At 48.4% G+C, this 13,113-nt stretch overlaps 1 protein-coding gene across 5 annotated transcripts in view; it reads left to right on the forward strand.

The window, feature by feature from the left end:
- The window catches only part of TPST2 (tyrosylprotein sulfotransferase 2), a 78,276-nt gene that overhangs the window by 48,355 nt on the left and 16,808 nt on the right, over positions 1-13,113 (forward strand). For all 5 annotated transcript variants that reach the window (XM_049865534.1, XM_049865538.1, XM_049865535.1 and 2 more), the window contains one exon: positions 6,515-7,435. In XM_049865534.1, the coding sequence (XP_049721491.1) occupies positions 6,594-7,435 (842 nt within the window). In that variant the 5' untranslated portion in view covers positions 6,515-6,593. The remainder of the gene's footprint in view (positions 1-6,514; positions 7,436-13,113) is intronic.

A 13,113-nucleotide genomic window follows, 5' to 3' on the forward strand; every position in this document is an offset into this window, starting at 1 on the left:
CCTTCTGTTAATTTTGATAATATACACACACACATCCACATACACAGAGACTCACACACAGACCTCCTACTCCTACACACCCCACACACATATATCCACACACACACAAACACAGACCCCAGACACCCACCCTGATACTCACACACATATAGCCACACACACATACACAGTCTCGCTCATACCCACAGATCCTCCCATGTTCATCCTCCTTCCACACACACACACACACACACACACAGATCCCTCCATGCTCATCTTCCTTCCACACACCCACCACACACACACACACAGATTCCCCCCCACAGATCTATGCACATATATCTACCCACACACTCATCTCCTAAACTTTCTCCGTACCACTCCCAAACAAACACACACAGTGGGGCGCATACTACACCTCCTCTTTCTGGAAGCAGCTTACTGTTTCCAGATCCCTCCCTTCCTCCCCTTCTCTGCACCCCCACCCCCATCCATTCCCCAAAAGCTCCCTTCCCTCACTAACCCCTAAGTGTTAAGTGGACAGACTGAATATGCTAATTCAAGCAAAAATGTGATTGATAGTCCTCTAGGACACTGACACTGAGATGATAATCAGCAGAATTGTTGACTCAGGTCCCAGGGGAGAATCTTTGAGTGATTGAAGCAGTCAGGGGTCCTCAGGGAAGCAGTCAGGGGTCCTCAGGGGGGTTTCTGGGTGACTTTGTGTCCTGTCTACCCTCCCCCAACCCGGCAAAATGAGATTTCCCCATCCTAGGCCCTGACTCAAGGCACCTGTGAACCTCCCAAGGCCCTGGTGGCAGCAAACAATGAAGCACTTGATTACTGACTAAAAGACTGGCCATTCTAACACACCCAGAGATACCTCAGAAGAAAGGCCTGGCGATCTGCCTCCAAAAGGTCACAGTCTTGAGAGCCCTATGGAGCACAGTTCTACTTTGACACATATATGATCACCATGAGTCAGAATCAACTCTATGACAATTGTTTTTTTTTTTTTGGAATGAAACCCCCAGCATCATCAGCAAATTTGGTGCATTTTTCCAGGCAGAGAGTCTCCAACCGGTAACTTATTCTCAGAGAGGTCAGTGACCCCAAGGTGATACCCAGCTCTGCTTTATCTTCCCCCTGCCCCCGCCAAAACTTCACAGCAGCTTTTTAAGGTCAGTGGCTCCACCCCTATCTTTCTGCTGAGGAAACTGTGGCTAAGAGAAGGAAATGACTCTCCCAAAGCCTCAAGGACAGGAAGTGCCAGAGCCTCCTCAGTTTCCACCCCCAGCCAGAGACAGTCCGTCCCCTTGGTTTTGCCATTTATTTTCCACAAGGGGCTTAGGGAGCCCAAGCCCTTGGGTGAATCGGCCCAGCTATGAACCAGGTCCTTTGGTGCAATCATTCTGGGTCCTTTTGTGCCTGTGTGCCTTTGGACTGGCTGATCCCCTTGCTGGGAACACCTTTCTCTCTTGTCTCCACCTGGCTGCTTCCTATCCACTGTTCAAAACTAAGCATGAAGGCCATCTCCTACAGGAAGTCTTCCCTCACCTACTCAGGCAGAACTCTTTACTCCCTCCTAGCTGTGGGTCCACAAACAGTGTGAGTAGACTTGGGGGCTTAACTCCAGAGCCCAACTCCCAGCACACCAAACCAAAACCAAGCCCATTGCCATTGAGTCGATTCTGACTCACAGCAATCCTGTAGGACAGAGTAGAACTGCCCCATAGGGTTTCCAAGGAGTGGGTAGTGGATTCAAACTGCCGACATTTTAGTTAGCAGCCGAGCTCTTAACCACTATGCCACCAGGGCTCCATTAAATGTCAGAAGAAATAAGTAACCAATAATAATAGTAGAAACCACTAAAATTTTTTAGAATGCTCATTGTTGTGTGCTGGATGTGTTCTTAAGTACCTCCATATAAACAAAAAAGCAGTTGTCTTCGAGTGAATTCTGACTCATGGTGACCCCATGTGTGCCAGGGTAGACCTGTGCTCCCAGGTTTTTCAGTGGCTGATTTTTCAGAAGTAGATCCCAGGCCTTTCTTCTAAGGTGCCCCTGGGTGGACTCAAATCTCCAAGTTTTGGCTAGCAGCTGAGCATGTTAATCATTTACATCACCCAGTTGTTTAATGTTCACAAAAACCCATTGAGGTCGACACTCATAAGCCCATGTTACAGATAAAGCTCAGAGAAGTTAAGTCCATTGTCCAAGCTCACGCAGCCCAAAAGTGGCAGAGCTGGAAATCGAACCCGGACTTGCCTGACTCCATGAGAGACCTCAGGCCTGCAAGGGGCAGGTGGAGGAAGCTAAGGCTCAGAGACACAGCAAGAGTGAGGCTACGTCTGGGGTCTTAAAAGCTAACAAGCAGCCATCTAAGATGCATCAATTGGTCCCAACCCACCTGGAGCAAAGGAGAATGAAGAACACCAAAGACAAAAGGTAAATATGAGCCCAAGAAACAGAAAGGGCCATATAAACCAGAGACTCCATCAGCCTGAGACCAGAAGAACTAGATGGTGCTGGCTACCACCACTGACCGCCCTGACAGGGAACACAACAGAGTCCCTGATGGAGCAAGAGAAAAGTCGGGTGCAGAACTCAAATTCTAGTAAAAAGGCCAGACATAACGGTCTGACTGAAACGGCGGGGACCACGGAAGACATGGCCCTCAGACTCTCTGTTAGCCCAAAGCTAAAACATTCCTGAAGCCAACTCTTCAGACAAAGATTACACTGGACTATAAGATATAAAATGATACTCGTGAGGAGTGTGCTTCTTAGCCCAAGTAGGTAAATAAAACTAAATGGGCAGCTCCTGTCTGGAGGCAAAATAAGAAGGCAGAGGGGGACAAGAGCTGATTGAATGGACACCGGAAATCTGGGGTGGAAAGGAGGAGTGTGCTATCACATTATAGGGAGCAGCGAGGGTCACATAACAATGTGTGTATAAATTTTTGCATGAGAAACCAACTTGAACTGTAAACTTTGACTTAAAGCACAATAAAAAAAAAAAAAAGGAAAAAAAAAAGTGAGACCGAGAAGGCTAGAGGTGGTCTAAGATCAGCCGAGTGTCTGTTCAGCGCCAGAGTCTGCACCTGCTGCCTTGAGCTCAGGGTTGCCGAATTGAGGGGCCTCAGAATGAGTCGGGGAAGAGGACAGATCTGTCACTCAAGGTGCCTGGGCTAGGTGGACCCCTGCTTTTCAAATAAGCTCCTGAGGAGTTGCCACTGAAGTCCAATATTCTTTCTTCGCAGTGCTGGGGAAGGGTGAAGAGTGTAGGTTTGGGGTCATAGTTCACGCCCTAAGTCCTCCAGTCCCCACCATCATCCCCTGAGTCCCTCCAGAACACCTGCAGGAGCCTCCTGGCTTCTCTCTGGGCCTCCATTCTCACCCACATGTGCGTGCTCCCCAGAGCAGCCAGCCACAGAGTCCCCCAGGGATGGCCCACAGAATAAGCCAGCTCCTTCTCCTGTCCCCAAGGTCCTGCCTGGCTGCTGCCCCTATCTCTCCTCTCCCCCTTGAGCCCCATCAGCCTCCTCTCGGGTTCTTGAACACCCCGAGCTCTCTCCCACCTCAGGGCCTTTGCACCCTCTGCTCCCTCTGCCTGGGACATCCTTCCAACACATCTTCACTCGCTGGCCCCTTCTCGTTCTCATGCTGTCCACAGCTTGTGTGTTATCTGCTTCTGCCTCTAGGACTTGAGCTCCTTGAAGTCAGAGGCCTTGCCCACTGTCCTGTCTCTAGCACCAAAGACAGTGCCTGGCACTTTTTAGTGCTTAGTAAACATTTACTGAATGAAGAATGAAAGAGTGCATTGCTTAATGGGTAGAGTCTCTGTTGGAAGTGATAAAAAAGTGTTGGAAATAGATGGTGGTGATGGTTGTACAGCATTGTGATTGTAATTCATGTCACTGTAATGTACACTTCAGAATCATTCAAATGTTGTATATGTTTTATCACAATTTTTAAAAAGAGAGAACGAATGGGTGGTGATTCTGGAAGAAGTCCAGGATATTCTGAAGCTTCAGACACTGTACCTGGGTGGCCTGTGTTCAAATCCTGGGCCCTGGCTTGGCTGCTTACCAGCCGGGTAGCTGAGCAGGTTATGCAACCTCTCCATACCTCAGTTTCCTATTCTCTCTCTACGGTGACATTTTCCCAGCACATAGTCTGTGCCAGACCCTGCTCATTCAATCTAGGTGATTCCATAAATTTTTACCAAGCACCTTCAGCACCAGCCTCTGTGCTAAGGGCTGGGGAGACAGCAGTGAGCAGGACAGACAAAAGTTCCTACCCTCATGGGACAGACACACTGTTGGAATCTGATTCTAGTGGATTAGTATCTTCCCTGTTTTGATAGTAAATTTTATAATAATTATCACTCTCGCAAAGGAGCCCTGTTGACACAATGATTAAGCACTCAGCTGCTAACTGAAAGGTTGGCCGTTCGAACCCACCCAACAGCTCTGCAGGGGAAGGACCTGGGGGTCTGCTCACATAAAGATCACAGCCTGGGAAACCCTATGGGGCAGTTCTACTCTGATGCATGGGATCACTGTGAGTTGGAATTGACTCAATGGCTGCTGTGCACTGAACTACTTAATATGGCTCTTCTGGCCGTAGTCTTTATGACTCCCACAAAATGATTGGGTGGGACTATGCAAATATGTTTGTGGTCCACCGAGGGGATTAGACAGCCTGCTAAGAATGCAAATAAGGTGCATGGAACCCCTGTAGGGGTGGGACCATGCAAATAAGGAGTATGGAACTCTAATGAGGGGATTGGTCAGTTTTGCCATCCTGCTATATTTATAAAAGAGAGTCAATCCCAGAGCAAGGGGAGGACCTCACTACTACCAAGAAGAAGAGACCAGAGCGAAGTGCATCCTTTGGACCTGGGGACCCTGCACTGAGAACCTCCTAGACCAGGATACAGAGAGAACTGTGACACCAGACACAGTGCAAGGTGGCAAGCAGCAGTGGCAGAGAAATGGCAGCAGCAGAACCAGGAGATTGGCGCGAGATGGCGCGGTGGGCTTCCCGATGGTTACAGTGGGTGTGCCAAACCACAGAGCAAGAGAGCTGAGCGCCTTCAAGCAGGAAGCTTCCTGGCGGAGTGGGGTGCCTCCAGGCATTTGTTGGCAGAGCTAGGTTTGCCAACCCATGGAGCAAGAGAGCTGAGCATCTTTGGGCCAAAGCTTACTGGCAGAGTAGGGTGCCCCTGGGCATTTATTGGCAGAGCTAAAGAGCTTTGTAATACTTGCCTGAGCAGGGCAGAAGCTGGGCCAAGGGGCCAAGGACCAGTGAGAGGTCTGCCTGCAGCCTGCAGGCACGGCTGAGAAGAGGCTGTCCTGACAACAGAACTGTGTCTTGAGTTGTTTCTGATCCTGAATTGCAACCTGTTGCTTCCCTAGTATCATGGATTGAATTGTGTCCACCAAAAATATGTATCAACTTGGCTAGGCCATGATTCCCAGTATTGCGTGATTGTCTACCATTTTGTCATCTGATGTGATTATCCTATGTGTTCTAAGTCCTGCCTCTGTGATGTTAATGAGGCAGGATTAGAGGCAGTTACATTAATGAGGCAGGACTCAATCTACAAGATTATGTCTTAAGACAGTCTCTTTTGAGATATAAAAGAGAGACATGGAAACCTCACACCACCAAGAAACAAGAGCCAGGAGAAAAGTGTGTCCTTTGGACCCAAGGTCCCTGCGCTGAGAAGCTTCTAGACGAAGGGAAGATTGATGACAAGGACCTTCCTCCAGAGCTGACAGAGAAAGAAAGCCTTCCCCTGGAGGTGGCACCCTGAGTTCAGACTTCTAGTCTACTAGACTGTGGGAGAAGAAACTTCTGTTTGATAAGGCCGTCCACTTGTGGTATTTCCTTTATGAGAGCACTAGATAACCAAGACACCTAGTAAATCCCATAACTGTAAGTATGGTCTGTGAGTTCTGTGTGGCTGTTGGAACAAATTATCAAACCCAGCAAAAAAGCAGAGAGTGCCTTAGGAGGGATGGCTGGTGTCAGAATTAGTGAAGAGGTTGGAGGGTGGAGGTATGTCTGACCTCCCCCTAGTAGCAATCAGCCTTGGGCTGTTGATGCCGGTAATGATTCTCTTTCCCCCTTGGGGAGTTAGGTGAGGAGGTCAGATGCTGCCACCATGCCATTTTTACAGTGGCACATGACTTCAACAATAATAGTCATTCTCCATCTGTCAAATGAAGAAACGGGGGCACTGAGATGGTAAGGAACTGGCCACGGTCCCCCAGTCGAGAGTGGCAAAATGGGATTTGAAGCCAGCTTATCCAGCCTCAGAGTCCTCTGGGGTGATACTCATACCCTCTCCCCAGGGCTATTGGAGAATGCCATGAGCTTAGATGGTTACAGTGCCCTAGTGAGCGTTCATGAAACACCTCTGCTGTTAATGTCAGTGTCATCATGCTTGTACTCATGGGGGTTTGCATTGTGAAGGGCCTGGAGCCCACAGGGCTCTCTGACATTGTGTGTGTGTCTCTCCCCAGATGTGAACCTGGCCCGCAGCCCGCTGACCCGTCGCTGAAGCGGGCCCCCAGGCTGGGCCTGCCCCACCCCTGGCCCAGCATGCGCCTGTCCGTGCGGAGGCTGCTACTGGTGGCTGGCTGTGCCCTGGCCTTGGTGCTGGCAGTCCAGCTGGGCCATCAGGTGCTGGAGTGCCGGGCGGTGCTGGCAGGCCCGCGGAGTCCCTGGCAGGCCATGCGGCCGGAGCAGGAGGAGCTGGTGATGGTGGGCACGAACCATGTGGAATACCGCTATGGCAAGGCCATGCCGCTCATCTTCGTGGGCGGCGTGCCTCGCAGTGGCACCACACTGATGCGCGCCATGCTGGACGCCCACCCTGAGGTGCGCTGTGGAGAGGAGACCCGCATCATCCCCCGTGTGCTGGCCATGCGTCAGGCCTGGTCCAAGTCGGGCCGTGAGAAGCTGCGGCTGGATGAGGCGGGCGTGACGGACGAAGTGCTGGATGCTGCCATGCAGGCCTTCATCCTGGAGGTGATCGCCAAGCACGGTGAGCCAGCCCGCGTGCTGTGTAACAAGGACCCCTTCACGCTCAAGTCCTCCGTCTACCTGTCGCGCCTTTTCCCCAACTCTAAGTTCCTACTGATGGTGCGGGATGGCCGGGCTTCCGTGCACTCCATGATCACACGCAAGGTCACCATTGCGGGCTTTGACCTCAGCAGCTACCGTGATTGCCTCACCAAGTGGAACAAGGCCATTGAGGTGATGTACACCCAGTGCCTGGAGGTGGGCAGGGACAAGTGCCTGCCCGTGTACTATGAGCAGCTGGTGCTGCACCCGCGGCGCTCCCTCAAGCTCATCCTTGACTTCCTTGGCATCGCCTGGAGCGACGCCGTCCTGCACCACGAGGACCTCATTGGCAAGCCGGGCGGCGTCTCCCTGTCCAAGTGAGTGGTACCCCGATGCCTCTGCCCACTCCCTCCCTGGCCTTAGAGTTGGAGGGACCTGGTAGGAAGTTGGCTTTACGGCCTCCCCAAGCTGTGTGATCTGGGGCAAGTTACTGTACCTCTCTGAGCCTCTGCCTTCTCAGTAGATCTGTGAAGGGGCTGGTTAAGAGCAGAGCCTCCAACCGGATCGCCTGCCTGCCTCTTAGCTCTGCAGGATGGAGCAAGTCACTGTCCTTTTCTGGGCCTCAGTTTCAGTATCCAAAAAATGGGGACAGTCACTCCTGTCTTTTCTGGAAGAATCAGCAAACATTTGAATGTGCTTTGTAGGAAGGCAGTGGTGGGCACAGGTTCAGAGCACAGATTTTGAAACCAGCTATCTGGTTCGAATCTCAGCAACACCACTTCTTAACTGTGTGCCCTTGGACAAGTGACTTAACCTCTCTGTGCCTCCGTTTTCTCATCAGTAACATGGGGATATAATCTACCCACCTCATAGGTACCTATGAGCATCAAATAGGTTAATATGTGTTAACTAGTTGCCATCCAGTCGATGCTGACTCATACGTGTCAGAATAGAATTCTGCTGCGTAGGGTTTTCAATGGCTGATTTTTTGAAAGTAGATCGCCAGGCTTTTCTTCCAAGGCAGCTCTGGTTGGCCATGAACCTCCAACCTTTCAGTTAGAAACCAAGCACATTAACCATTTGCACCACCCAGGGACTCCTAATACATTTTAGGTGCTGTTATTATTACCCTGCTATTATGGTGGTTGTGTTGTTATTTCAGTGTTGATATTGCCATTACTGGTTCATTAGCCTCATTACCATTACATGAGCACCTGCTAGGTGGCAAGCACTAGGTGAAGCCCCAACAGACATCATCTTCTTTAATCCTCACAGCAACCTGAAGACATGGGAACTATTGTTATCTTCATCTTACAGATGAGGAATCACTGGGATTTGAACCCAGGTCTGTCAGATTCCAAAGTTTGTGCTCATAAGCTTTCCATGTCCTGGACCCTGCCTTCCTTCCTCTCTCCTTCCCTCTGTCCATTGCCCGCAGCCTGCAGCCTGTGTGGAGGCCATCCTTCACCCGAGACCCAGAGCACATGAAGCATGTAGGAGTGGAGCATGCTGTCCCTGCATGTGTCCACCCCGATCAGGCCAGGGTATCCTTGAGAGCCTGGCACAAGGGCGGTCCTCCTCTTTGTCTCGTTACCTAATGCTGCCACCACAAGTGGGTGGCTTTAAAGATCAGAAATTTATTTTCTCATAGTTCTAGAGGCTAAATGCCCAAATCAGGGTCTTGGCTATGTCCATTCCTTCCTTGTTGGTAGCCCTGCACATTTTGGGTTCCTTGGCTTGTAGAGGATCCTCACCTGGCATCTATTTTCCCCCGTGTGTGTTTGTGCGTGTGCATGTGCGTGTGTGTGCATGTGCGTGTGTGTGTATGTGTGTGTCTCTGTGTGCTACTCTTTATATAACTCAGAAGTGATTAGGTTTTAGGATCCACCCTACACTCGTATGACCTCAACTGATTGATGGCTATTACATTAGATTGTGTTATGGAAAATAATTACACTATATTACATCAGATGTAAGATAATTACATTACACTCACAGGTATAGGAGTTATAAAGAGTCTCGGTGGTGAAAGTGGTTTGTGATTAGTTGCTAACCTAAAGGTTGGCAGTACGAACCCACCCAGTGGCTCCATGGAACAAAGTCCTGGCGATCTGCTTCTGTAAAGATTACAGCCAAGAAAACCTTATAAAACTCAGTTCCACTCCATAACACATGGGGTTGCCTTGAGTTGGAATCGAATTGACAACGATGAAGTTTTTGTTTTTTGTTTCTTTTAATAGGGGTTATAGGATTCCAGCACTTTTTTTAGGGAGACAATTTGATCCATAACACCCTTGCTCCCATGGTTGGTGCCTGCTAGGCTCCATCCCAAAGAGGTCTGGGCCACGTCCAGAGCTGGAGGCTTGAAGCAGCTCTTCCCCTGGCAGTAGAGTGCCGCCATGCTGGGCACCCCAGCCAGTTGGTGCTGTCCATTTTTAGGGGAATGCAAAAATAAGCTATCATATTGTAAAGCGGTGGTAGTTGTAACACGAGAACCTGTCTAACTTCAAGGGGGATAATGACCAGAACCAACCCAAAGCTGACTCCTGCGGGATGAAGGTCAGACATACCTCCATCCTCCAACCTTTTTGCCAATTATCACGCCAACTGTCACTCCCTGGGCGCTTTCCATGCCTCTTCTGGGTTTGCTAATCTGTTGTGTTGGCCACACAGAACTCACAGACCATACTTATAGTCGAGTAGTTTACTAAGGAAGTAACAGGGTACATCTCGGGGTCGGGATCAGCAAGCTCCAACTTAGGATCAGGGTTGGGAAGCATGTAGGCAAAGTCCCCCTTCTTCAGTGCAGGACAGCTCTCTCTGCTCCTGTCATCTGTGTAGGCCTCCTCTCAGCCCCCTCAGGACAGGCTCCTCTTGGCCCTGCTGTCTGTATCCGCTGATTATGCTGTAGGCCCTTCTGGGCTGTTTGCTGCTTTCAGGGTTACAGCCCTTACCCCGTGTTATGGCTCTTTTAGGAGGTTCCTTGCCTCCTTTCTCTCTATTTCTTCTCTCTTCTTTCATCCTCCTGCTGCTTCTCTTCCCGCTTCTTTCTGTGGGTCTGGCTGAGTACACATACACAACTCCTTGTCAATTTCAAGGCATGACCCCTCCCAATGGGGGGCCCGCAAACTGACCAATCCCCTCTGGGTAGGCCCCAGACACTTCATTTGCATACTAGGCTATAGCACATGTTTTTGTTTTTATTTTATTTGTATAGGCCATAGTCACTTCATTTACATAGTATATTGACTAATCGCTATAACGTGCATACCAGTCACAGGCAAGCTGCAGTCCAGAGCCAGACAAAAAGTCAGGTTGTTTACAGCTTGCCCAGGAAATGTCAGTCAACCCGGACAAAAGTAACAAACCTGCTGGGGTAGAAAACTAGGGCAAAGGTACTCCGCAGGGCTTAGGGGAAAAATCTGTCAAGCAGTTTAAGAGAATCAAGGCAAAAGACCACACAAAGGAACTCACTTCATCACACACGCATTCATACTATGAAACGCTACACAGTTGGAAAAAAAGAATGAGGTATGGTTGGTGCCGGAGCTGGGATTTTGTAAGTTATCATGACAAAAAATCAGATTACCAAATGGATATATCTTTATCGTAGAAAATTGGGGAATACACAAAAAAGAGGAGCCCTGAAGGCGCAGTGGTTAAGCATTTGGTTGTCAACCAAAAGGTCGACAGTTCGAATCTACCAGGTGCTCCTCAGAAACCCTATGCAGCAGTTCTGCTGCATCCTATAGGGTCACCATGAGTCAGAACTGACTGGACAGCATTGGATTTTGGGTATACAAAAAACAAAGGAACTACAACCCATAATTACACCATCCATATTTTGATACATGGCCTTCTGGTCCTTTGTCAGTGCAGTTGATAAAACTGGAGTCCTGCTGAACATAGGACTTTGTAAACTTTATTCACTTTACCGGGGGGACGACTCACCCATGGCATCCAGCGTGTTGCTGTGACATCATTTTGAATGGCTGTATACTATTCCAGTACATGATTACTGTGTTCTATTTAAGATCCCCTATTGTCGGTTTTTTTTTTTTTTTTTTTATTGTTGGGCACTTAGGCTATTTCTGGTTTTATTGACTCTTATCAAGCATTGCTCCCAGGCATGTTCTGGGATATGGTCACGTTATTCGGTATCCTTAAAGTCCTGGAGATGCAAGCGTGTGCCAAAGGCCATGCACACACTTGAGACTTTAGAGAGATTGGGTAGAGCTGAGATTTAAATTAGGTCTCCAGACTTCAAATCCACGCGCCTCCCACCACTCCATGCCCTTTCACCTTCCCCAGTTCTCTTCATTGCCAGGCCTGTCTTCTTTTTGCATTCTCTTTCTGTTCCTGTTCTTCTTCACCAAGTCATGTCTTAGTTGTGATGGAATCGTCTAGAAATATGTCGTCGATCCCCACTCTCTCATTCTACAAGGTGCCTGAACTATAATTGGTAAGATCTTCAGGATTCAGGTGACTTGAGAAACCTGTTACAGGGGAGTGCAAGGAGGCACCTATGAGATAATGGTATTTTGTAGCAGTAAAAGGCTGGGAACAACCTAAATGCCCCCATTTCTAGGGGAATGGAAAAATAAGATATCATATATTCATGCTGTAGAATGCTACATGACTGAAAAAAAGAACGAGATATTGTTGAGTGAAAAAAAATTACAGAACAATACATATAGCATGCAATTTCTATTTTAAAACCTAAAAACAAAACAGTAGATTTATAGATTTTCCCTGTGTCTATGTGTGTGTTTGGTTGCTAATGCTTATTGAGAGCTTATAATATGCGATATACTCTTCTAGGTACTTTCCTTGTATTAACTCGTTTAATCTTTATTACAGCCCAATGACTAGGTACTGTTAGTCTCATTTTATAGATGAGAAACTGAGACTCAGAGATGTAAAAAAACTCACCCAAGGCCACTCAACTAGTGGTGGTGGAACAGGCGTGTGAACCCAGGCAGTCTGGCTCCTGAGTCTGCTCTTAAATGTTCTACTATTAAAAGGATGAGATGTACTCCAAAATGCTAAGAAAAACCAGTTGTCAGTTCCAACTCATGGTGACCCCATGTGTGTCAGAGTAGAACTGTGCGCCATAGGATTTTCATGGCTGTGATCTTTGAGAAGCAGATCACCAGGACTTTCTTCCAAGGCTCACCTGGTTGGGTTTGAGCTGCCAAACTTTTGGTTACGATCTGTGTACTTAACTGATTGTACCACCCGGGGCGTCTGAAATGCTAAGACTGGGTACCTATAGGGAGTTATGGACTGTTGTTCGGTGCCATCGAGTCGGTTCCAACTCATAGCAGCCATACATACAACAGAACAGAACACTGGCAGTCCTGTGCCATCCTCACAATCATTGTTATGCTCGAGCCCATTGTTGCAGCCACTGTGTCAGTCCATCTTGTTGAAGATCTTCCTATTTTTCACTGACTGTCAACTTCACCAAGCATGAAGTCCTTCTCCAGGGTCTGCTCCCTCCTGATAATATGTCGAAAGTATGTGAGACATAGCCTCACCATCATTGCTTCTAAGGAGCATCTTGGTTGTACTTTTTCCAAGACAGATTTGTTTGTTCTTTTGGCAGTTCATGTATATTCGGTATTCTTCTCGGACACCACAATTCAGAGGTGTCAGCTCTTCTTCGGTCTTCCTTATTCACTGTCCAGCTTTTACGTGCATATGAGGCAACTGAAAACACCATGGCTGGGTCAGGCATACCTTAGTCTTCAAGGTGACATCTTTGCTTTTCAACCCTTTAGAGAGGTCTTTTGCAGCAGATTTGACCAATGTAATATGTCCTTTGATTTCTTGACTGCTGCTTCCATGGGTGTTGATCGTGGATCCAAGAAAATGAAGTCCTTGACAACTTCAATCTTTCTCTGTTTATCATGATGTTCCTTATTGGCCAGTTGTAAGGATTTTTGTTTTCTTTACTCTGAGGTGTAATCCATACTGAAGGCTGTGGTCTTTGATCTTCATCAGTAAGTGCTTCAAGTCCTCTCTACCTTCGGCAAGCCACGTTGTGTCAGCT

This window comes from Elephas maximus, chromosome 22 (assembly GCF_024166365.1).
Source record: "Elephas maximus indicus isolate mEleMax1 chromosome 22, mEleMax1 primary haplotype, whole genome shotgun sequence".
In the NCBI taxonomy this organism is placed as follows: Eukaryota; Metazoa; Chordata; class Mammalia; order Proboscidea; family Elephantidae; genus Elephas; species Elephas maximus.